The sequence below is a fragment of the Oculina patagonica genome, chromosome 8 (assembly GCF_052425735.1).
Source record: "Oculina patagonica isolate OP01 chromosome 8, crgOcupat, whole genome shotgun sequence".
In the NCBI taxonomy this organism is placed as follows: domain Eukaryota; kingdom Metazoa; phylum Cnidaria; class Anthozoa; order Scleractinia; family Oculinidae; genus Oculina; species Oculina patagonica.
Genome location: NC_135765.1, coordinates 27,932,750 through 27,957,989, shown reverse-complemented (window position 1 = coordinate 27,957,989; position 25,240 = coordinate 27,932,750). Strand labels below are relative to the sequence as shown.

The 25,240-nt window shown below is 40.3% G+C and overlaps 3 protein-coding genes across 6 annotated transcripts in view; 2 read left to right on the top strand and 1 right to left on the bottom strand.

The window, feature by feature from the left end:
• The first annotated feature begins 379 nt into the window (after positions 1-379).
• LOC144663725 (uncharacterized) lies at positions 380-6,716 on the top strand. Its single transcript, XM_078524764.1, has 2 exons — positions 380-1,532; positions 5,975-6,716. Exons 1-2 carry the CDS (start codon positions 380-382, stop codon positions 6,313-6,315), a joined length of 1,494 nt encoding a protein of 497 aa, XP_078380890.1. The 3' UTR covers positions 6,316-6,716.
• A 1,831-nt stretch (positions 6,717-8,547) lies between these two features.
• LOC144663732 (uncharacterized) lies at positions 8,548-15,377 on the top strand. Its single transcript, XM_078524776.1, has 7 exons — positions 8,548-8,673; positions 9,774-9,865; positions 10,676-10,798; positions 11,697-11,807; positions 13,184-13,297; positions 13,389-13,502; positions 14,196-15,377. Exons 1-7 carry the CDS (start codon positions 8,548-8,550, stop codon positions 14,764-14,766), a joined length of 1,251 nt encoding a protein of 416 aa, XP_078380902.1. The 3' UTR covers positions 14,767-15,377.
• LOC144663698 (uncharacterized) overlaps positions 14,776-25,240 on the bottom strand; it is a 37,399-nt gene continuing 26,934 nt past the window's right edge. For 3 of the 4 annotated variants that reach the window (XM_078524729.1, XM_078524731.1, XM_078524732.1), the window contains 9 exons: positions 24,551-24,632; positions 23,652-24,007; positions 22,543-23,143; positions 21,957-22,047; positions 21,365-21,475; positions 20,098-20,168; positions 19,642-19,723; positions 18,523-18,578; positions 14,776-16,499 (listed from right to left, as the gene is read on the bottom strand). In XM_078524729.1, coding sequence (XP_078380855.1) covers positions 18,545-18,578; positions 19,642-19,723; positions 20,098-20,168; positions 21,365-21,475; positions 21,957-22,047; positions 22,543-23,143; positions 23,652-24,007; positions 24,551-24,632 — 1,428 coding nt within the window. In that variant the 3' untranslated portion in view covers positions 14,776-16,499; positions 18,523-18,544. The remainder of the gene's footprint in view (positions 16,500-18,522; positions 18,579-19,641; positions 19,724-20,097; positions 20,169-21,364; positions 21,476-21,956; positions 22,048-22,542; positions 23,144-23,651; positions 24,008-24,550; positions 24,633-25,240) is intronic. The other variant, XM_078524730.1, reaches the window with a different exon arrangement.

The window sequence follows — 25,240 nt, the reverse complement described above, 5'->3', positions numbered from 1 at the left end:
CTTTGTATTTCAAGACAATAAGCAAGTTTATAGCATGCTAGGGACCATACTTTTAAAAATGCGATACATCAACCACGACACTGTGGCTGCGTCTCTTGGCGAAAGGTTGGGAGCAGGAATTTGATTTAAGTCAAAGATCACTAATATACCAAAGGCGTAATTCGAACCTTTGATTTGCTCCTAAAGGTGTTCAAATAAAAAGAATAAACAAGGATCTTTCCAGGTCATATTATTAAAGACGCGTCGTCATGGTAACTCATCATTATCCACGACATGCAAAAGTTAAAGTACTGGAGTAGTGTAAAAAAATATTATGCATAATTAAGAATGAGGTTTCTTTTTTGTATTGACTGAAACAAAAACAGAAGATTACGCCACAATGCGGATATGCTATCTGTATGCCTTTTGTTTCTTAGTCGGAACGTTTATCATTCTATCTTATTATTTTATGTCCAAAAAGTATTCTGTGAAGATGCGAAGCGGAGTACAAGCTGTGCTTGAAGAAAACCAAATAATCAAATTTACGAGTCGATTAAACGATATTAGACTCGACGGCGATTTGATGTCAAGGGCAGTTCAAGCTGGTAATCCTACTCGCTTAAAGAACGTTCTCAAAAAAGCTTTAAGGGGTGAAGACATCAACCTATTGGTTATTGGAGGCTCTCACAGCGCGGGAGGAAAACTTGGACTTGACGAGAACAGTTTGGACGGATTGTACTTCAAAGTGTTTGCAAAATGGTGGAACAGTACCTTTGGAAAAGTGACAAAATCCTTTATGAGAGAAATTAAACTAGCAATTGGAGGCACTGGCAGCCCTTTCTTTGCTTTCTGCTACAAAACTTTTATAGCGGAGGGCGAGACGATCGATATTTTTTTAATAGAAGTCTCAGCTAACGATGGAAAAACAGCTAAACCATTGGAGCAGTTAACTCGACAAGTTCTTAAGTACCCTTCGGCCCCTGCAGTACTTTATATTAATGTGGTTAGCGACCTGGGTTTTGACCCGAACACTGGTAAAATTAAAAATCCATTATGTATAAACCTGGAGACTTTTGGACAAACAGAGGTTGCGCGCCATTACGAGATTACGTCATTCAGTCTGAAGGAAATATTTTGTCGAAAAGAGAGTGGAAAATGGAAAGTCGTGTTCACTAATATGACTGCCTCTGATGGAAACCACATTGGCGCCAAGGCGCATGCCCTAGTTGCCTCATTGATGACTGAATATGTGAGAAGCGTTTTAAAAGAAGTTGTTGATGACTTCACCAAAGTTTCCTTATATGGTGATGATCAAGTCGGAGCAAATGAAAGCTCAAATTTGCCGAATCTTTTGTTTATCAAACGCGAAACCGAAGCCTTAAAAGACCCATTGTGCTGGACTGGGAAAACGCCTAACGTTTTCAAAAACCTTCACCGTCCAAATCTTCAACTTAAAGTTATAAATAACAGTAGTTTTTCACCGTGTTTCAAACTGTACGGTCAAAATATTAATGTCAAGAGCATTGGGAAAGAGCTGCGAACTGATTCCCAAGGTGGGTGGTGTGCGTGGAAACGTTTAAGCCTTCTTAAGCTTAGGATCTATGTTCCTGACAACAATGTTTTTCGCTCACGATCTGTGACTGTTTTGACCAGGCATTTTAATCCGGATGGAGGGCAGGCTGTAATATGGCTTGATAACAAGAAAAACAAAGCTATCGAGACAAAATCAAACTGGATAAATGATCGATATGATACGATCGCTACAAGAGTGGACCCAGGCTACCACACGATCACGGTCAAAACAACACACGACGGAATGTTTATGGTAGCTGGAGTGTTTCTTGGAGCTCCTGACTTTCTAGTTTCCTTCGCAACCGTTATCTTTCAGGAAACGTAAAAATATGTATAATAATACGTTGGAATACAAACAAAAATAAGAATCTAAATACTACAAGATTCTGAATGGCTCTTAAAGGATCATAGTCAGCCTCCGCCATTTTCTCTGCAGTCTAAATTCCAAGATTTCGCATGTTGAAAAGAAATCCTCGTTCATCCCTGTGCGTTTGCTTTGCTGAGGTCTTAAACTGCCACAAATGCTTTTTAAAATTATCGGTGCTTGTCTTTGACTAGTTATTCTATCATTCTTTTGTTTGTTTGGAGTGAAATTTATTAGTTGAACTTAAAGGATCTTAGTCAGCCTCCGCCATTTACGATGCCATCGAAATTTTGAAAACTGTATGGCGAAGCGAATTCTTATTGCACTTGAAGTCTGTTTAATTACTTTTGGCAGTTTCACATTGATCTCTTTCCTTTAGACTCGCTCCGCGAAAATATAATACCGAAATTCTCGTATATAAACAAAAACAAAGGCGTGGCTGACTGGGTTTCCTTAAGACTTTTCTGGAGGCCAAATTTTTGTCCCCATGTGTTTCCACCCTTGGTTTCTACAGTACGGGATACCGCATAGATATGAGACACAGCAAAAAACTTAATATAATAACTATTTATACTTTATTCTTTGGGGACAGACCCCGAACACAATAATCGCTGATGCAAATATATAATTGCCGTAACCATTCATCAGTAGGATACCTTAGATGCGTGCAATTCCATAATTGGTTTCGATGGCTCGATTCGATTTTACGTTTTCGTGCCGTGACAGTAAAAATCAACAATACAGCACGAGCACGACACTTTTAACAAATCGATCAAATTTTTCATTGGTCTGCACAACTGGCTTTTAGAGTTTAAACTTAATCAGTTATAGTACTCACCCTTGTTTTCTATGAGCGACAGTCAACTCGGCTGCCCGTTATTTTTTTTATTTGTTAACGTTTGTGAGACGGAGATAGTTCCAAGGCTGTGGGCGCAATTTTATTACACATTAAAACCAAGTTTTTTCGGCACTTTCTAGGTTTCAATATCTCAGATGTTATTGTTTATGGGAGTACCGGATGCAAACTGCTCTATTTACCGGCAGAATAAACGGTCGACCAGCAGACATGCGCATAGCGCAAGCACATGAGTGCCTGAAGCCTAGTCCCTAACACTGATATAACATAACATAACATAAAGTTTTATTTATCCTCGAATTTAATATAGCTAAGACAAGCTAGTTTCTTCGAGAAACAAGTGAAATATATATTAAAAAATAAAAATAAAATACGTAAAATAGAAATAACAATATTATTATATCCGTTAACTACTTACACATTAAAACTATATAAAAATACAAATTTACAAAGTTTGTTCTATTCACCCCCTCCCCTTTTCACCCCTCGAATTCCCTCAATCCTCTTCTCTTTTAACGCCTGCTACGCATGCTAGCATAAAGCAAGGATTTTTTTATAGCGGGTTTGTGCTCCTCAAAGTGGCATATTATGCTTCTAGCGGTGCTCGAAATTTACCAAATTATGCTAAAATTATGCCAGAATTCCCAAATAATGCTCCTGATTTCCGAAATTATGCTTACAAAATGACGTAGATTCTCTTCATAGAGGCGCGCAATAACTATTGTGATGTTTTTTTAAATAAAGAGCTGTAAATTGTATCTGAATTGTTTTTAAAATGCTTTCAACGACTTAACAATCACACATTGCACGAACATACTACCTAAATTTAATTTATTTCTGTAGAAAATAAACCATATATATTTAATTTTATTAATTTATGCTCCAAAAAGTGCTAAAAGTTGCTAATTATGCCGTGGCAGTGCTCGTTTGAAATATTATGCTTTTTTGCTTCAATTATGCCAAAAATTATGCTAGCACAATCCGCCAGAGCCTACATAAAGCTCTCTACTTTTGGTCTCAAGGTAACATTTTAGCCCGGGGGCTACTTAAAAGCGTTTTGTACGGGGAGGCCCCGCCCCGAGGTCCAACCCCTTCCCTTTTATATACCATTTTAACAGAAAAGGCACCCCTTTCGTATACCTTTTATTGGTAAAAGGTACCCCTTTTCATATACCTACCGACATGTCATATGCTTAAAACAGGAAGTTTTCTTGTCATTTTTATGTAGCGCTTAATAAAGCCAAAAGATGCGTCTGTTCAAAATACGTAGTTTAAAGGCCTTCAAATATTTTAATGACAGATTTCTCTACCCTTTCATATACCTAAACTTGTGAAATCCCTACCCTTTTATATACCTGAAGCCTGAAAAAGGGACCCCTTTCGGGCGGAGCTTCCCCGTATAGGCCATTATAGGGAGTACCCCCCGCCCCAGGGCATTTTAGGCTGGTGAATGTTAGGATCTCGGTTTCTATTCCAGGCTCATTTTAGCCCTTGCAATAACCTGAACAATAAAAATAACAATAGAGTCGGCTTTCGCGGATGTAATATGTTTTTTTTGTCCTACTCGTACTCAGGCTCATTTTAAAATCATCTTCGTACCCAGTGCTTTTCCCTTGGTGATATGATGTGGCTAAAATGAGCCTGAGTCGAGCAAAACATATACAGAAAAAAATATAAATACGCCCGCAGCTGCTTGTGATATTATAACTCTTTTAAAATTGCTTTAGTAAACAACAAAATGGAAATGAGATAACTATTATAGAGGAAGTCACCCGAGAAAACAATACGGTCTAAATTAAATGCGTAAGAATAAATTTAAGGGAAAGATCACGAACAAGGCTTCGTGGTTGCCTCCGTTGATTTTATTCTAAAGGTGCTAATATAAGAAGAAAAAACATGGCTCTTTCCAGGATATATCATTTAAGTTGTCGCCATGGTCACTTGACATAACAAGCGGTATGCAAAGGTAAAAGTTTTAGAATATTGCGATAGAATATTACGCATAATTAAGCATGAAGTTACTTGAATTGAATCAAAAACAAAACCTCACGCCACGATGCGGGTATACTATCTGTATACCTTTTGTTTCATAGTCGTAATTTTTATAATTTCATCTTATTATTACATGACAAAAAAATATACTATGAAGATGCGAGACAGAGTGCAAGTTGTGCTAGAAGAAATTCAAAACGAATTTGGAAGTCGTTTTAGACTTGACGACGATTTGATGTCAAGAGCAATTCAAGCTGGTAATCCTACTCGCTTAAAGAACGTTCTCAACAAAGCTTTAAGGGGTGAAGACATCAACCTATTGGTTATTGGAGGCTCTCACAGCGCGGGAGGAAAACTTGGACTTGACGAGAACAGTTTGGACGGATTGTACTTCAAAGTGTTTGCAAAATGGTGGAACAATAATATTGGTAAAGTGACGAAATCCTTTATGAGAGAAATTAAGCTAGCAATTGGGGGCACTGGCAGCCCTTTTTTTGCTTTTTGCTATAAAACTTTTATTGCGGAAGGCGAGACCATCGATCTTGTTTTGATTGAAATCTCAGCGAATGATAGAAGTGATGGAACAGCCGAACCATTGGAGCAGTTAACTCGACAAGTCCTTACGCACCCTTCAACACCTGCGGTTCTTTATATCAATGTGGTAAACGATTTGGGTTTTGACCCGAACACTGGTAAGGTTAATAATCCATCGTGCATAAACTTAGAGACTTTTGGACAAACAGAGGTTGCGCGGCATTACGAGATTACGTCTTTCAGTTTGAGGGAAATATTTTGTCGAAAAGAAAAAGGCAAATGGAGAGTGTTGTATACAAACATGACTGCCTCCGATGGCAAACATATTGGCCTCGAGGCGCATGCTCTAGTTGCTTCGATGATGATCAAACATATAAGAAGTGTTTTCAAAGAAGCTGTTGATGACGTCACCAAAGTTCCTTTTTATAGCGTTGAACAAAATGGAGTAAATGAAAGCTCAAATTTGCCGAAGCTCTTGCTTATCCAGCGCCAAACCGAAGCCTTGAAAAACCCATTGTGCTGGACTGGGAAAACTCCTAACGCTTTCAAAAACCTTCACCGTCCAAATCTTCGGCTTGAAGTAATCATTAACAGACGTTTTTCACCGTGTTTCCAAGTTTTCGGTCAAGATATTAATGTCGAGAGCATTGACAATTATCTGCGAACTGATTCCCAAGGAGGGTGGTGTGCGTGGAAACGTTGGAGCACCCTTAAGCTTCGGATTTATGTACCGAAGGACAAATTTCTTCGCTCACGATCCGTGACTGTTTTGACCAGGCACAAATACGATGGAGGGCAAGCTTCAATATGGCTAGATAACAAGAAACAGAAAGCTATCGAGACCAATTCAAACTGGTTAACTGATCGATTTGATACCATCGCAACAAGAGTGGACCCAGGCTACCACACGGTCACGGTCAAAACAACACGCGGCGGAATGTTTATGGTAGCTGGAGTGTTTGTTGGAGCTCCAGACTTTCAAGTCTCCTTCGCCGGTGTGACCCTTCAGAAAACGTAAAACTAAATAAATGAGGACACGTAGGAATACGAGCGGTGAATAAGAATCATAAGAATATAAGAGTCTGAACTGCAACAGTTAGGACAAACCGGTTAGGAGAAGACTGGTTTCTTGCGGGAATTCTCTTTTTTACTAAGAAATGTGCACACGTGTCAGGCGTCACTTGAAATTTAACTACCAAGGCTAGCTCTTCAGTCCACTATGGCAAAAAGACCGATAAAAAGACACTAAGAGATCGTTTCTGTCAATGACCACTGAGCACCAACAGTGGAAACTAACAGCTCGTAAAGTTGCATTAAAATAAACAAAGATTTTGAATTAACTAACTATTTAAAAATTTACCATATAAAATTTACCATATATCATACAATCATAATACAAACTGATGAAACTGACTTGTGCTGACGCTTAAACAAACGTTAATAAAACTTAAGACGTTTCGACCAAATAACTTCGGCCTTTATCGGTTTTTAAAAGCAACGGCTTTCTGACGGTTCACAGTTCTGGGCGTGCTACGCCAGCAAAAGACAACGAATACCCACTGCGCGCGAACACGCGAGGTATTTGTTAACATCTGGAATGTCAATATGTTCGATTCGTTTTTCCCGCTTTGCTACCCTCTCCCCTAGACTTGCCTACAAGTCGAGTTAGAAAGTCTACCCCTCCCCCTTTTTACTCCTGCTACACAGGCTAGCTTTATCCTAAAAGCTCTGGAAAGCGACCGACCTCTATTGTCGACTCTGTCTAGATTCGTTTTTTCTGTCTAGATGCGACCGTATTTCTTTCGGTGTGCAATCTAATGAATTTCCAGATCCGCCACAAACAAAGCTACACAAGTCAAGACACACTGGATACATGTACAAATATCACACCATAAGGGGCAGTATCCTCGCTGCTAAGAACCGGCCGGCTTTTGCCAAGATTTGGCCAGTGATTGTTGATCTCGTGGTGGTCAAGTACTTCCGGTGAAACTACACTTCCGGGTCCGCTAATCTTTCGATTTATGTATCAGTCAATTCCAAGCGAGATCATCCCCCGGGCAGCCCCCGGGCATTTGACCCCTTCTGAGGCCCAGATAGTGGGGAATTTGATCCGAACAGAAGCCTGGATGGTGTGGCATTTGACCGTCGACAAAATGAATAAACTATAAAACACGAGCGAGCTCAAGCGCGTGAAGTTAGGATTTTGTTGCGTTAATGTAAAGTAGTTTCAACGTTCCTTTTTCTATTTAAATATGCCGATTAATAGGACACGAGAGACCCCGTTTAGACCTGGTGTAAACGAGAAAACTCAACTCGCAATAACAGTTTAGTCCCGAGTAGTTGGGCATTTGACCGTGCAACTGGCCCACATAGTGGGGATTTTGATCAGACATTTTCAAAAAAAGTCAAATGCCTGGGGGTTTCCGGTTTGCCCGGGGGGGGGGGGGGGCATGATCTCGCTTAGACGGAATGACTGATAAATTATTTTTATCTGTAATTTTGGTTAGTTCGCTTGATATGTGCAGTTTCGACATTTCTCTAAGCGGTTTCATTCCTGTTTGCAGTTCGAACCATTTTTGCTGGTTCGATTGTGATTTGTGCAAGTTGGATTCATTTGCGTTTGGTTCGATTTATTTTTGAGGCGTTTTATTTACTTTTTGGCGGATTGATATATTTTTAGGCATTTCGATTGACATTTGTGCATGTTGGATTTTTTGCACGAGGTTCGATTTATTTTTGCGTGGTTCGACTGATTTTTTGCCAGTTTGACTTTATGCAAACGGCCCTCGTTTTTGTGACTTCAAGATTTTGGCCGTAATTGAACGCCATAAGGTTTGACCAGTGATACGTACTTTGGAAAGCAGAAAACGTTATATTTTGTATATTACTAGCCACTCCCCGCCTTTACGCTCGCCACTCTCGCGCGTGCCCCAAAGTATATACGCGCATGCCCCAAGGTGAGCCTGCTCGCAGGCTAGTATATTACGTAACCAGGTAACATTTCACGTGAATAGGCGAATATCTGTGACTGATACCAGTCAGCGATAGACCTGTCACAGACGTATGTCACGCACTGAACACTATGACAAAGGACTGATTTCATTTGCGCAATGTTTTGGGGCTGCAATAATATATTACGTAACCAGGTAACATTTCACGTGAATAGGCGAATATCTGTGACTGATACCAGTCTAAATGGCGAAAGACCTGTCACAGATGTTTGTCACGCAACACTATACTTCAAAACACAATGGCGTGGAAGAGGCTCACCTCACTTCTTGTGGTTCTGGTTTGCCGTTTTACGTTGTTTCTCTTCATTTCAGTATTTTCTTTCGTTCTTCAAGGTGTACCAAACATCAACACGTGTTTTCTAACGGTGAGTATTACTTATAATTATTTAAGAAATCGCTCTGCTTTTAATGTAGAAAATCATATCCGCTGCCGGGGATCCGCGGATGACAAAGGACTGATTTCATTTGCGCAATGTTTTGGGGCTGCAATAAGCTGTGATTTAAAGTTTTTAATACGAAGGGGCTGTAAATTTTGTCGAAGATTAATTGTTGTTGTGTTACACTGCGGATCGTTGTGTTTGTTTTAAAAAAAATAATTTCTGTATTTGTTTTTGATCGTGTCAGCTTATAGCTCCGCTTCCTTTAATTTTGTCTGGAGAATCGAAACCATTGTTTCAGTAATCGTGCAGTAAAACCAGCATTTTTAGTAGCAAATTGTTATTTCCGTCACTGAAGAAAACAGCGATGTTATTCATGTGATAGTTCCGTTAGCCAAAGGTAAATTACAGCACATGCTTTGCATTTGTAGTATTTGTGAGCATATTTAATATAGGGAAATGGTTAGGAAGCCCGGCAAACATCAAAGGAGCAAACGAAGAGGCCAAGATTTATTTCGGAAGGTCGACGACCCTGCACATCTTTTGTTTTGCGCCCATACACTATGCATGAATTACGTAATCGCAATGTTTTTATTGGTTAGTTACATGAACACACGTAACCACCTATTGTATTTTGTCAGGTTTTGTGCAGGGTCAACCCCCAAAATAGCGAACAAAAACATACAACAAAGAACTTTGTCGGGATTTCTAACCATTTACCTCTATTAACTATGTTGTGAGTCACTTGTATTTCCGGTGCAGCTTTATTTGCGATTTTTTACCTTAAATTTCACACGTGGGTAAAATTAAAGCCGTATGAAGTAAATACGTGCTCGTGGGTTGCGGATGCAGAGAGAGATTATGAATAGAAAGATTTCTGAATTATCGCATTTTCATACAAGACTTTAGCGTTGTATCTGCCATTAAATGCAACTTGTCACGCAATTTTGGAAGAGTGCGTGACGAGCCTAAAGGACGTCTGTCGATAGCCTGTCCCCTCCCCAGGTTTTTTTTTTCGCTCGCCGTTCTAAACAAAGATTACGTGACAAATGACAGCTGTTTATCTTTTTGTTCTTTTGTTCTTATAGGTGTTCCTTTCATGTGTGATTCCTCTACCACAAGTCTCAATTTTAACACATGCTATTGACAAACTCTTCTCCAACGTGAGTCTGGTAGTAAGGTTAGTATCAAAAAAATAAGGGCCTGTTCGCACTAGGACGAAAAAATTGGTATAGTGTTTACAAAAAAATAATAATATTAAAAAAATAGTTGAAGCAGAGTTGAACATCTGGATAGGATGCATTTGGTAAAAACGAATGGCAATCATCTCTTCTGAACACTACCGCTATAAAATTGTGGCGTAAACATTGATTTCACTTCACTTCACTTGTCCCCTGGCGCCAAGTTGGCGCATAGGGCCTCGTAAACATTGATTTGCTTAGGATCAATTTTGATGTTTGATGACTTGATGAAGGTTACCTGTCAAGGAACAATAGTTTTTCTCGCCTGACAAAAAATTCACGGCCTCCAAAGCTAGTCAACGGCATCTTAGCTGCCTCCTCCTCGGCGCCTCGATATTCTTTCTCCACAAAGCGAGAACAAAGCGAGCGCGAAGCGCGAGTGACGCGCGCCCATGTCCCCAAACAAGAGAGAGGCGTCTGGGTACGGGGCAGGCATCTTAGATCTTTGAAGTTTGGACGCACTTGCAAAAAATTTGGTGGGTGTAAAAAATTGTTCGCACTCAAAAAGGCTTTGTGTTGACAGATTTTTTTTTTTGTAAAACAAACAAAATTTTGCGTATTGCGAACAGGCCATAAGACGGGTATCCGGTCTTACAGACTGTCACACAACGTTGAAATTTAACGTTTTCTGATACATGACGTAATTTTTTAACTTTTGCGCGACTAAAAGTTTACTGACTAACCGCATATAATTCTTTCTTTTGAACTTGAAACTGAGTAAATTACTGTTGTTCTTTCTTGTTTAACAGAGCTTACTCTGTGTTGGTTACCAAAGCACAATTGTTTTTCATCAGCATACCTTGCCACGTAGCGCACTTCGTTTTGTATGGCTGGATGGAAATTAGTCTTCGCTTCGTCATCAACCATATCAGGTGAGAGGATAAATACAAAATGCTTGGGTAGTCCTTAGGCCTTATTTTAAGTTTGCGCTCAGTTTCCGCAGACTATGTATAAGGAGAACAATCTGGGTGTCACAATCATCTCCAAATTCAACCGTCCCTGTTGCTGATACCCTTTAGTTTATTTTCTACCTCTGCAAACTAATGTATTCTGTTTACGTTAGTTCTAAAACAGGAAAAAAAATGCTTAAATCCCATTAGTGTTTTTTAAAAATTAAAAGGTTTTTATTCTTTTCCCATTCTGGCTTTTATCCATAAAACATTAATGATAAGAGTCCGGCTTTTCCATTGATGGTTTTATTATGGGATTAACAATTCCTCCACAAAACCATGGATGTTTTTTTTGGTGAAATTTTCCTGTGAATTTTGCATGTAAAGGTCTATTAAGTGACCTGCAAAAACCAATATGAGATTGAGAAAGCGTCGCATAGCCGGCGCCCCCCCCCCCCATATAAAAATAACTTCTTCCCCGGGGGGGACTCCCATATTAAAGGGACGGGGATGCTCGTCGGAGCATCCCCGAGAGACCAATCTGGGCGTGGCTCAAGCTATTTTAGGCCCCTGAAAGATGCCAAACTTCTAAAAAGAGGATTTATATTTGTATATTTCTTCGTGTGTAACCCTAAACGATATTGTCTGGAACAAGGTACCTATTTTTTTAACGTTTGTCTGGAACAGGGTCGCAAATTCAGCTTTTTTTCCCTCTTGAACAGGTCCAGGGTCTCAGAGACTCAGCGGCATACCCCGTAGTAAATTTTAGGGAGCACCTCCCCCCCCCGGGTTCTTTTGCAGTTAGCAGCAATTAGGTAAATCCTGTTTCACATGTTTATTAAAGAATATAAAGACAAAAGCTTTATTTTTTTTCCTTCAGATTTACAATTCCCAAGATGGCAACTACAGCAAGCTCGAAGGTGTTCGATCAACTGTTGCCTTGGATGAAAATATTACATGACGTGATTAGATTAAGCTGCCTGGGGACAAGGTCTGCGAATCATATTTTAATAGTCGCTTTCCGTCACGTAATCTGGGTTAAGAATGCGTGACGAGCTCAAACAGCGTCTGCACAGAGAGAGGGGGAACGGGGAGGGAGGGGGTGGGCTAGAACTTAGGACGTCATCCTCAATTATAGGAAGCGCCTGCTTTAAAATTCAGAAGAGAAGACTGGGGATGTCCTAAATATAACTTTATAGAAACGAATGTGAAAGGGCAATGCAGCCACGGAGGGGTGGTCTATACGGGAAAGCTCCGCTCGATGGGTAACTATAACTGTACCTTTTTCAGGACGTAGGTAGATAACAGTGTAGGGATTTCATGAGTTGGAGTGAAGAAAAAGGTTTGGAAAACTGTCATTTATATATGTATTTTAAATAGCCTTTTAAAATACCGTAAAATTCCGGTTATAAGCCCTGGGCTTATATAACTTCGTAAAGGGTTTTGTGTGGGCTTATAAGCAGAGGGGCTTATATCCGTGAGGGCCTATAAGCGGAATAAAAAAACGTTTCGAGACGAGCCACTGTAGTGTACTGTGTAGATCGATAGAAATGAGTTTTTAAGTTAAAAACGCATAATAAAGCAACATTTAGCTCTGTTCAGTACTGTCATCCGGCAGAAAGGGGCTTATATCGGGAGGGGGGGGGGGTTATAATGGGATGTATTTTTTTGTTTCCAGGTAGATGGGTCTACAACGGGGGGGGGGGGGGCTTTTAAGCGAGGGGCTTATAACCGGAATTTCACGGATCTTGAACGGAGCTAGCCTGCGAGATTTGGCGTTTTTTTCTCGCGGCGGAAGGGTCAGAAAGCCTGATTGCAGGCTAGAACGGACCCACCGAACGGTCGATTCATTAAAGTATTTTAAGGGGTTATTCAGGTGAAAAAATTAAGAAAAGAGATGCAGCATCCCTTTTGTAGGTATGTGGAAGAGCTACCAATTTCTACAGAGGATATACGAAATGATTACCTTTTTCTGTCGAAATACTAGTTATGCAACGCTTTCGAGTGGTGGAATAAGGCTCGTGTGTATACCGAGAAAATACAAGTGACTCGTGGGATATTCCATAGTATACCACGAGAAAGTGTTGTGTAACTATTTTATACCATGCCATAGAAAATACGCGAACTAAATTTCGTCGAGAATACAGTCGCAGCGCACTATGGGAAGGTTGGGTTGAATACCGTCGAATATACAACGGCTTTTCTGTATTCTGATTGGCTGTATTTTCTATGGCATGGTATAAAATTGTATATTAAACGGTAAGGGTTTGAACCTCGGCGCGGAGCCTCCCCTCATAAATAAATATCTAAAAATAATTTTGAATACCCCCGGCAATGAAGGATTTTTGTACCCTTCTTCATTTTTAGATTTTTTGCCGGCTGTTTTTCAAGGTTTATGTTGCGGATGGCGAGAATAGTACTCACGGTGACTTTTGGTTTGTTGGGCAAACTGGTTCACAAACGAATGTTCTTCTTTGTCAGGTAATCTAACGGTTTGCTTTTTGTTGCGTTCTTATTCAACGAGTGGATTCTTCGCTGGAACTCAATTTTTGCTGGTATTTTCTTTTCCTAGAAAAGTTCTTAGCCTGTTGCTCATGGTCGGTGCAGCGCTTGTATGTGTTCCTGGCCTGGAATCACTCCCAAACTTACTGGCTTCGGGACATTTGTACCCTGGATCTCTTATAAGGTGCAAATATTTTTCAGTTTAATTAAGCTTACTTTGTCGATGCTTCGAGACACGTTTTTATGGAAACGTTTTGCTATCTTCTGAGAACTAACCCATCACCACCACCAAAGAAATCAAAACGATTTTTGTGAAGTTCTGTTTGCAGTGTGTAAGCAATGAAGACTGCACGGGAATTTGAACGCATGACTTCCGCGTTACAGAGACGACTGCGTGAAAAGGGAAGTCCAGTTAGGCAGTTGCCACGCAACGTCATTTTCAGTTAGCGTAGTGTCGAAAAATTATCAGCGAATTAGATGGAAAATCGGCGCGAACTCGCGCGCGCCTGACAGCTCGTAAGATACTTGAAGCCGTCGAATGAGTGGGATATTTCGCCCAAATGTTTCAGTTGATATTTCACAAATTGCTGGATATTGGTTTCAAAAAAAGGGGAACAATTTCTCAAGTTTTCCAACATTTGCCTTTCGTTGCGTTACAGGTGACGTAATTTTCATGGTCTACACTCCCTCGACCAAAGAGCGCATGGCAATTTTCGCAGTTATTGTCATTCTCGTCCCCAGAGGCCGCGATCCTTCTGGTCAGCACCAGGGATCGAGAAGAAGGATCGCGGCGTCTGTGGACGAGAATGAGTTATAAAGAGACTTTCTTCTCGCAACCTTCGCAAAGTGACCATCAACTATAATTGTTTCTTTCAAGGTTCCAGCGTTGTGCAAAGTATGATGACCGCACCAGCTGTCACGCCTCGTTCTTGGAGTTTTCATATAGCGTGTGGAATTTGACAAGAACTGGCGTATTTATCATCATGTGCTGGACTATCAACCGTCCATCATGGAAACCGCCCAAGCGAGACCTGGCTGTAATCACAGAAAAATGCCTTTCGCTAAACAACAAGGCTTACTCGCAGCTGTTACTCTGCGCAGCAGGGCTACCACTCCTGATGAACGGACACTGCTTTTCGCAGACAGTCCACAACCTGACATGCACGGCAAACTTGCTGTTGTTTATGGTGACGCTAAACGGGTATCACAAACGTACAGCTTTGATGATGTATCACGCGTTATGTACCGTTGTTATGAACGCTCAGAGCATGCTTGTGGCAGTGTACGACATTTACAAGAATTTACAGACGCAACGCAATGACTCTATAGCGACCCTGCTGTACATTGTGGAGCTGTATTTGATGCTTCTCGTGCTAGCAGACAGCAGCGCTCGCGTGATAAACAAAGTTAAGAATCCTCAGCTGGACATTATGTCAGAGAACATTTGACCAAACTAGTTTGATTCCTTTCTTTGGTTTATTTTCTGATTCAGTTGTACAAACCTCTCTTTCGCAATCGTTGTTATAGTCGTCACGCAATACTTCGTCACACCCCTGGGGTTTAAGCGTTGCGTGACGATCCGAGTAACGGCTGCGAAGGAGAACGACTACCTTACATTTTGATCAATACAATTTCAAGAAAATAAATAAATTGATCGACCGTTCTTTTTGTTCCTTTGAGGATCTGTGCTCTATCAACACAAGACAAATGGCATCTTAATACAAGCCTCCTACGCAGACATTCTTTTAGGTTAGTCTCTTGACTCTCTCCTCCGCAGAGGCCTCTTTCGTGGGGGAAGGCGAAAAAACACGGGGGGAGGAAGGCGAAAACACGAAAAATGAAAAATAGGGGGAGCGCGCTTCCCCTTCCCAGTGTACCCCGCGCGCTTTCGTTTCGATTCTCTCCAGGCTCCGCGCGCTTACTTTTCACCTCTCCCCGTTCCTCTCCCTAAATCTCCCGAAACACGAAAGAGACCTCTGCGGAGAAGAGGTCTCTTGACTAGTTGAAAGAATACAGGTCTGCGTAAGAGGCTAAATAGCGCTGGTGATCACTAATGACATTAAAATACTGTATTACACATTTTCCCGTTTTCTGCAAGCAGTCTATTATATTCCCTTAACATAGTCGAGAAAAGAAGCGAAAAAGCTGGCAAGCATAGCCATATTTTACTCTACACAGGCTTATTTTAAAGTAAGGACAGAACTCGCCGATAAGTTTCTAAATAACATTCCCTCTTTTTTAAGCCTCCCCTCTAGAACTATAAATTAATCAAACCCACCTCCCCCTACCCCTACCCCCTTACAGTAATAACTTCACTTTTTAGTTGCATCCTGAATTCAAACTTGTCATCGTTCCTTAACTGCGCAAACTATAGTATAAACTATATATAATTATAACTGTTTGACATAAATTAAATTACTGCTTCTTCAAGCAATAAATAATGGCACAGAGATAACTTAACAGCATCAAATGCATCACAAGCGCCCTAAATATGCCCCAAACCAACCCACTCAAAGATACTTGAAAAAGAACAAGGAAAAGATCGCTCGCGACGGAAGCCTGTTTTTAGTCCTGCACTCCCTAACCCTACGGGTCTGGCACCTTATCGCTTTCACATGAAAGCTTAACAGCTTCAAAGCTTAACTTGGCAAAACAGGAAGCTCCAGGTAACATCTTCATTTTTTCAACTACGTGACTAAACAGTTACATGGGTTGAACCCTAACAAATCCAAAAAGCTCAATTGAGAAACGCCTGGTACAAGAACGAGTGTGTGAGCGCTTGTGGGACTTTTTTAGGGGGGAGGGGTGCAGGGGTGGGGTGGGGATGGGGGCATGCCTTCAGGCAGCACACATTGCTCCCGTCCCTACGAATAAAACAACCCCATAAATGCTCGTGCACTTGCTCTAGTCTCAGGGTCTCACAGTATTCTGTCAGGAGCTCTCCCTGTATATTTCTTTTGATACAACAATCTCTTTATCATAACTAACTCGATCATTTGGCAGTATTATTTGAACATTTACTCATGATTTTGTTCTGACAAATTTTTCGCTTTAATTTAAAGAGATAAATTTTTATCTACGAACGATAGGAAAGAAAGGTGTTGTGTGTTGGTTTCAATGAAAGAATTTGTCGTGAGTGATAGTTGTTCACTGTCAGACCTCTGTGTCTCCAACATATTCTCTGTAAAGACAAACAAACAACATATTAGCCCATATATTTTGGCCGTGGATGGGTTGGCTTGCCCTGTGGGGTAAGCTCCCTATGACAAAAGCTGTTCAGTGAGTACCCTGTGGTACAAGCTACAAAGTGGGAAATTTATCTCACAAAATTAAATCATTTACATTTTCAAAGTTTAATTTCCAGTTTAAATTTCTAAAATGGTTTATTTCAAACGACTTTAACTTGGTTATAGCCCCACGTCAACTGTGCAGTAAAAATGAAATTGCCAGTTTTTCAAACGGTATTGACTGTCAACAACAACCGTCAAATTCACACCAAAATTCCGCGTGGGACAGGTACAAAAATGTTCAAAACTTCGGGTCTTTCCCAGTCTACCCAATCCTAAACTGAATTTTCTATTCGAGAAAGATAAAAACGCTAGGAAAGTGATCAGTGACTTCCTATCACTTACACACTGCTATAGAGCAGTTTTCAATTGAGTGTCGTAAAACCAAAACCAAAGTAATTACTCTGGCCAATCACAAAGGGCACAGACAATCCAGTGAACCAATCAAAACTCGAAGCAAATACATGTAGCCAGCACGAAGCGCGGGAAAACGTGCGCGAGCGAGTCACGATTGGTTTTGGTTTTACTTGTGATTGGCTGAGTAAGTGGCGCGAGATTTTTAAGCCAATCACTAAGCGTAGTAATGCAAAACCAAAGCAAACGCAATTTACTTTCGACACTTAAGTGAAAACCGCTCTATCAAGACCGTTTTGTGAAATTATAAAAAAAAAAAACGAACGGCACAGTTGTGACAAGAGCCTACAACATTTTATCTCGTTTCAAAACACTTCATTTACCACTTTGTTACCGTTTAAATTCAAACTGAAAGTTACTTTACTTCGACTTTAAAGTAATTCAAGCAGTTCTAATTTTTAGAGAAATTATAGTTTTTCTTTCACTATCGTGTTAAAATATTTGGTCAAAAACATTAGCTGAATAATAGTTTGGCATAAATGTTATCGCCTATTTAAATCTAAGTTTTATAATGTTACAGATATCTACCTGCTGCAAAAGGTTCTGCCTCAAGTCTTGCCAAACAGGAAGAGAAGTAAAACGAAATGCAAACGCTTTAACGGAAAGTCTATAATGGTCACAAACGAAGGTTCAAACTTTTACAATTGTGGCTCAAACCGTAGTGTAAGACCATTCAAATGAAAGCTATCGAGCAGTACTTTCATGTGGTACTGTTTATTATGTTTTATACCATGCCATAGAAAATACAGCCAATCAGAATACAGGAAATCCGTTGTATATTCGACGGTATTCAACCCAACCTTCCCATAGTGCGTTGCGACTGTATTCTCGATCAAATTTAGTAAGCGTATTTTCTATGACATGGTATAAAATAGTTACACAACACTTTCTCGTGGGATATTCCATAGTATACCACTCGAAAGCGCTGCATAACTAGTATGTACACGGTGGTTCTAACTTTGAAGTCTGTGGATAAAACCCTAGTGTGTGACCATTCAAATGAAAGCTATCGAGCAGTACTTTCATGTGGTACTGTTTATTATGTTGTACACAGTGGCTCTAACTTTGAAGTCTGTGGATGAAACCCTTGTGTGTAACTATTCAAATGAAAGTTATTGAGCGGTACTTTCTTGTAATACTGTTTATTATGTTGTTCAAGGTGGTTCTAACTTTTAGGTTTGTGGATGCATCTCTAGTGTGTGACCATACAAGCAGTACTTTTATGTGGTACTGACAACTTTTAAGTCTGTGAATGAAACACTAGACTGCGTAACTGAAACTCTAGTGTGTGACCATGGCCACTCATTCGACTAAGTACGAGTTTCATTTTACATGATCTAGTAAAACGGAATTTGAATCTTTGGCGCTCTCCTGAGGCACTGACGTAAAGCAGAACGTTTTGAGCAGGAAAAACGGGTGGTTAGTTCATTGTTAGCTACGCAAAAGCTTTATAGAAAAGTGTTAAAAGTTGTTAGGTTTAAAAAGATTTTAAGGCAAGCCTACCTCTGTACCTTATCCCTTCACCTCATTTATGGCCAACAAATTGCGGCATTTTTTGACTGAATTTTAGAAGAGCAGAAAAGATATTAGTTTTAGGTTCAAAGAGTTTAGGTCAGTTCTAGGACGCGCAGCAGTGTAGGGGCCTGGTTATCAGTTCGTTCTATCACGTGATACCTTTGTCATGTGTGTCACCAGTTAGTCACGTGTTGGTCATGTGATCACTGCGGACTCTGGAACTGAGCGGGATTGGTTTAGTATCGCTTTAAAGGTTTTATAATTAGTCTTATGATTTATTGGGTTGGACGGAGAACGAAGGGGAAAGGAAGTAGAGAAGGGAAGAAAAGAGAGAGACAAGAAGAGAAGAGAGAAGGGTAGGGAAGGGAATGTGAGAGAAGAGAAGAGAAGAGAAGAGACAAGAAGAGAAGAGAGAAGGGTAGGGAAGGGAATGTGAGAGAAGAGAAGAGAAGAGAAGAGAAGAGAAGAGAAGAGAAGAGAAGAGAAGAGAAGAGAAGAGAAGAGAAGAGAAGAGAAGAGAAGAGAAGAGAAGAGAAGAGAAGAGAAGAGAAGAGAAGAGAAGAGAAGAGAAGAGAACAGAAATAGGGAGGCGCAGAGAAGAAAAAGAGGGGAAAGGGAGAATTATTTGATCTTACTCCACAGTTGATTAAGTTTGAATTTATCTTAAATTTGAACGTGCAAGTATTTTAAAATGACACAACTTCAGTGTTTAAAGTATTGGGAATTTTTAGTAAACAAAAAAAATGTTCCTGCTGTTACAGTTACTTCGTTTACACTGCTCTAGATTCAGCTAATTTAATGAACGAGGGTTTTAGTTTTTAAAGATATAAACATTTTTTTATAGCCAACGACGAAAGAAAGGGATCGATTTGAAGGAGGGATGTCTCGATAAACCAAGTCAGTTCTTACAATTTTCAAAATTATCCTCAAACAATAGAAAACCTCAAAATAACAGTTAAATAAGATAGGAAAACGACAAAAAATAAAACCAAACCAAAGAGGAACACGATTTTAAAAGGTTGGGGGAAGATAAAAATGGATTGTGAACGACAAATTTTATTCATAAATTCTTCGCCATCGGTTTCGTAGCTTCTATAATGTACTTACATGTCAAGATGTTTGACCTCATCACTGGTACACATGGCGGTAGTCTCATAATGACAATTTCTGTGTGTCACCAATTTACATCCTGAAAAGAAATATTATTCTTCCTTTTTTTATTTTTACTAATGTAAAAAGCAATGGCACGATTCTAAATGTATGCGCCTGAAAAAAAAAAAATAAATAAATAAATAAAGGCTTCAACGGGATTCGAGCCAGTGACCTCCGCGATACCGGTGCGATGCCCTATCAACTGAGCTATTGAGCCGTACTTTCGAAGCCTGGTCACTTTTGAGGGTTCTTTGTTTCCCAGGAAGGAATAGATGACACAGCAAATGATATCATTTGCATTACTGATGAATACAAACATGAACTTTGCTTTCCTTATGAATAATGCTTTGGATCCTTGATCGTGAGCTTGATCTTGAGCGTGAACGTTTTGCGCTTCCTTTCATTTCTTACCTCTACACTGGTAGCCTTGTTTTCCGATTCTTCCTTTGATTGCTTTTCCACACACGGCGCATTCTGGAGGGCTATAAGAACATACAAAGAGGAATTACATTAATATGAGCGCTAAAGGAAGGAATACAAACGGAAATCACTTCGAAGCATTGCTTCAGACCATGTGGAGACAGCTGATGACATATTATACCACGTAAGATTGCTTGCGGTTAGCTCTTATAATGGGGTTAGGATTTTTATCCAAAAAAATCATTGGCCTGGCAGCTGGTCGTCGGTGGCGTAGTGGGATGATTCCCGCTAAGTAAACCGACGACCCGGGTTCGATTCTTCTTGGTGTCAACCGTTTTTTAACTAAGAAAAGGTAAAGTGTGATGTTAACTTCATGTATGAAAAAATAAGAAGTCTCACATGGTCAGACGCAATGCTTGGTAATGCTTTCCAACCATCTCAATCCCAGAATATGGTTCTAACTTCTACGTGTGTGGAGGGGACTTGTAAGTGGACCCTAGTGTGTGGCCACGCAAATGAAAGTTATTGAGCAGTACATTCATGTAGTATTGTATGTAATGCTGTACAAGGTATGTGACCACTGAAATGTAAGGTATTGAGCATTACGTTCGTGTGGCACTATTTATGATGCTGTACAAGGTGGTTCAAACTTTTAAATTTGTGGATGAGGGTTCCAGCCCTGACCAGGGTTATTTTGTTGTGTCTTGGGCAAGACACTTAACTGTCATAGTGCCTCTCTCCACCCAGGTGTATAAATGGGTACCGGCAAAATAATGCTGGTGGGTACCCTGCAATGGACTAGCATCCCATCCAGGTGGAGTAGAAATACTTCTAGTTGCTTCATGGAAATGCAATAGAAACCAGAATAACCACCGGCCTGTAAGGGCCACTTGCCCAGGGGGGGGAGGTACTTGCAGTATACATGACGGGGGGGGGGGGTGTCCGACGGAGCTTCATATTGCGAACCCAAAAAAATACATGAGCCTGAAATTTTACACCCCCAAAAATACCTGACATCAAAATTTTCTACCCCAAAAAGTAAAGATTTAGCACCTCCATACTGATTTATTCAATAAAACAGACTTTAAGATTAAAAAAATATATGACAGACCTCTTGACCCAAAAAAATACCGAGGGTGTAAATTTTCAACCCAAAAAAATGTCTGACCTCCCCGTCATGTATTCTGCAAGTACCCCCCCCTGGGGCCACTTGACTCTAGGCAGACTTGACTTACGTATATTTTAATACCATATTTACCTTCCAGCAAAGTGGACTGCTATAAAAATATGATCATTGTAGATATGCAGCTTGTTGCCTCCTTTCTCGTAAGCTTGCCTTTTTTCCATGACACGGGGAACCTGAGTATATCTGAAAACAAAAAGTAGTGAATTAGAAGTGTTATCTCTTGTGGAGAATTGCATCGAGTAGGATATGGGTGTTGTTTTGGCACTTAACAAGTGGAGTTTTGGCACTTTACGAGTGTTTAATGAGCCAAAGTTTTTTGCAATGAGCCAAAGTTTAGAATGCACAACTGTAGTGGGTATACCTCCACCTGGAAAGTCAAAAAAATCCAAAATAAGCCTCTGAAACGAACGAACGAATGCACGCACGCACGCACGCACGGACGGATGGAGGAACGAGTGAACAAACCAATGAACGAGCAAGTGAACAAAAAACGAACGTGCGAGAGAGTAGACGACCGACCGACCGACCGACCGACCGACCGACCGACCGACCGAACGAACGACCGACCGACCGACCGACAACATCCGTTTGGATTTCCTGATATAGTACATGCAATTTATGGCAAACAAGTTGAAAACATGAACAGATGACGACATGATCTTACTTCTTCTTGCCCTTGTGCTCTGTCTCAATAACCAATGAAGAGTATGGATTGGGTGAGTAACTGAGAAGTGACGACTGACTGGTTGATTTACCTGCAGGGAATGAAAACAAATATTTGGAGATGAACAACGGTATATAACTGAAAATAAACAGACTGGACACATCATTGTAAGATACTGTATGTATGCAAAGCATTACTAGCCATTTTATTCCCTACGTAAGTAAGGAATAAAGAAAACATGATCCAAAAGGTTTGAGTGATAAAGTGTGTTTTCCTGCTGTTGCGCTTAAGCTAGTGATGGATGACGGGTCAAAGTCTCTTCACCCCACCTCCCTACAAATATAGCACTTACTCTCCTACCCCCTCCCCACCCCCCACCACCACTCAAACTAGAATGTGACAGAGATGTACACAAAGCATGCGTGGATACTCACGTAAGTAAGATTGTTTTTAAAAGGGTCGGGGTCGGCAGATCGCCTGCATGGTAGGAGCATCTGATTGGGTAATCTCTTGCCAGAAACACCCTCTCCTTCCATCCCACCACCCCCTCCCCCCAACCAGATGGCACACATAAACATACACTTACGTAGGTTAGAGGGGTCGGGTACTGGCAGATCCCCCGCATGGTAAGAGTGTCTGATTGGGTCATCTCTTGATAGGCTCCTGTCTTCCTCCTTGTCTGTGGTCCTATCAGCCGCACTCATGCTTACAGGTCTTTTTCTAAACAGATTAAATGACCTACGCAGCTTGGGTTTTGCGTTGAGTTCTGAAGCTTGTTCCATCATCTCTTCTTGTTCTCTAGTTTTCTCAATTTCAGCTTCAAGGTTTTCCTGTTCTTGTGTGACTTCTCTATTCACCTCTTTTATTTCTTCTCTCTTTTCTTCTATCTCTTCTCCTTTCTTGATTTCTTCCTCATTTTCTTTGTTCTCTTCTTCTGGTTCCCCAATCGCTTCAACTTTCTCTTCGTCCTTAACTGCTTTCTTATCAGATTGTTTCCTTTTAAACAACTTATTTTTAAACGACCTTCGTCCTTTGGGTTTAATTTCTGCAACTTCCTCTTGTTCTTTGGCTTTCTCGCTTTCGTCCTCTTTTTCTCTTTCCTCCTGAGCCTCTTCCTCTTTCTTGTCTTCCTCTTGAGGTTCGTCTTGTGTTTCTTTCTCCTCTTCAACAATATCGTCTGGTGTTTCCTGCCAAAGACACAGAAAAAATGTAACTTAAGTTGCATGTCACTCTTGGGGCACGTCATTCTTAGGGTTTGTCTCGTGAAAAAGCATGCGAACGCGCGAGAAAATCACTTCACGAGGACAGGAATAGGTGATTGTTTTTCTCGCACGCAGGTTGCACAGGTCGCTTTTCATTTGTCAGAGCTGTCCGGCAAGACCGGAATATTCGAGCACAGAATTCGGTTGTTTGTCAGATTTGTCCTGTCAAATCAGTCAATGCATTATTATACACTGTTGCATTGGATATCTGGGAAATTTTCCTGGCAAAGGGGCCATGCCACATTTAATACCACCGAACCAGAATTTTGACTAATGGAAAGAGCTCATAGTCTCCAACTTAAAAACACACAAAGTTTGCATGACGAGGCAAACAAATGTCTTTAAAAGAGTCTGCCAAGGAAATGAAGGCTTAGAAGAGGGGCTAAAGATATGGATGTATAGTACTTTTTGTTACCGTTCTATTGTGTTGTACCTCAACAGGAGTTTTAACTGGTTCTTCGACTGGCTCTTCTCTCTGCACTTTCTCATGAGATGGCCCAGCTACTGGTGTTGCTATGACAACAATTGGCTTAGGGGGTTCCCTGATTGGTTCAGGCTCATCCTGCTGTTCATCAGTGTGGTCGCCATTAAGATATTCAGCAGGCTTTGACTTGTCTTCATGCGCTTCATAAGCTTCAATTTCCATCGCTAGTTCATCCAGACTTGACTCTATGTAGCGTTTACGAACTGGTATGTGTCCATTCAATTCCACACCAGGCCCGTCACCGTTCATCAAAACCGGGGGTGCCTCTTCTGATGGGGAGCTATGGGCACTAGGTCTCTCAGAATCTGAAAAATAAGTTATAAGATATCTTGTTATTCTTTTTAATGAAGGATACTGGTTATTATTTTTTACTGTACCCTTTTGTGTTTGCGTTCTTTCGAGATAGAGAAATTTGGGTTTGATCCAATCTACTGTCTTTCCACCATGTGTGTTTTGACAAGAGAAACTGTTGACAAGTACCTATCACCCCATTGAGTGGGGAAGGGTTGATAAACTTGAAATTGACTAGTGTTTCTCCCCTTGCCCACCGACGCACTACAACAGTTTCTTTAGAAAATAATGACTCTGTTCTTGTACTGTGCAGATCATCTTTAAAGTTGTAACTTTTGTATATACATTTTTAACCTTTCAGTAATTTCAAAATTATGTAGTTTCAACTGCAATTCTTATTCTCTTTCAGTATATTTTTAAGGGAGTTTTTTTGATAGAGCTAACCTCAGAACTCCCTTTTTCGAATTAATGTTTATTTTGTATATATAATATTGTATGAAATTTGAATTAGCATGTATGTTTTTAACTGAAATAAGGAAAACGAGAAGGATACCTACCACTAGGCAGTCTGTTCCTCTCAAACCCACTGACTATAGGCAGGGTGGCATCAATAACCTTTCCATCCTTGTCAAAAGTGAACTGCAGAGGAGAATGACAAAAATATTGCTTTAACTGGACTTCAAATGGCCAGGCCAGAAAAAAGGCAAGACGACTGGTTATTAAAAATATTAATCATCCAATTCCGCTTAAATGGCGTACAAATAATGCGCGGAACAATTACAAATATCTCACAATATTTGGAGTTATTTTCACGATATTTTACAAATCTTGTACTCCACAAGACCGGTTAAACAGGTTCGGTGTAGTCCTCTTGTACTTCCCGAGGATTTCAGGAAAAATCGTGTTCGATAACAAATCTCTTATTAGTATTTGTGTAGTATCACTGTACATTTATACTCGACACTTGTATTTTGACTCCCTCAGTCAATGGGCTTGCTATAAAAATACTACAAGACTAGTAAAAGAATACAGCGATACTACAGTTGAACACCGATTACTTGATTTCCCTTGAAGGGAAATAGAAAAATTTTCAAGTCATTGAGAATTTGTGCTATCGAGGGTAAAATTACTAATAAAATGACCTTGAGGGGAATTGAGGACTTGACTTATCGGGATTCAACTGTACACCCTAAAATGTGTAATAATATATACTTATTCCCTAACTGTCTGCCATGTTGTCACATTAA

Bases quoted from the DNA above. Each gene is read 5' to 3' on its own strand.
- LOC144663732 (XM_078524776.1), top strand. From the start codon at position 8,548: ATGGCGTGGAAGAGGCTCACCTCACTTCTTGTGGTTCTGGTTTGCCGT. The intron at 8,674-9,773 runs GTGAGTATTACT...TTGTTCTTATAG, and splicing joins TCAACACGTGTTTTCTAACG to GTGTTCCTTTCATGTGTGAT. The intron at 13,298-13,388 runs GTAATCTAACGG...TTCTTTTCCTAG, and splicing joins CGAATGTTCTTCTTTGTCAG to AAAAGTTCTTAGCCTGTTGC.
- LOC144663725 (XM_078524764.1), top strand. From the start codon at position 380: ATGCGGATATGCTATCTGTATGCCTTTTGTTTCTTAGTCGGAACGTTT. The intron at 1,533-5,974 runs GTGGGTGGTGTG...CTGATTCCCAAG, and splicing joins GCTGCGAACTGATTCCCAAG to GAGGGTGGTGTGCGTGGAAA.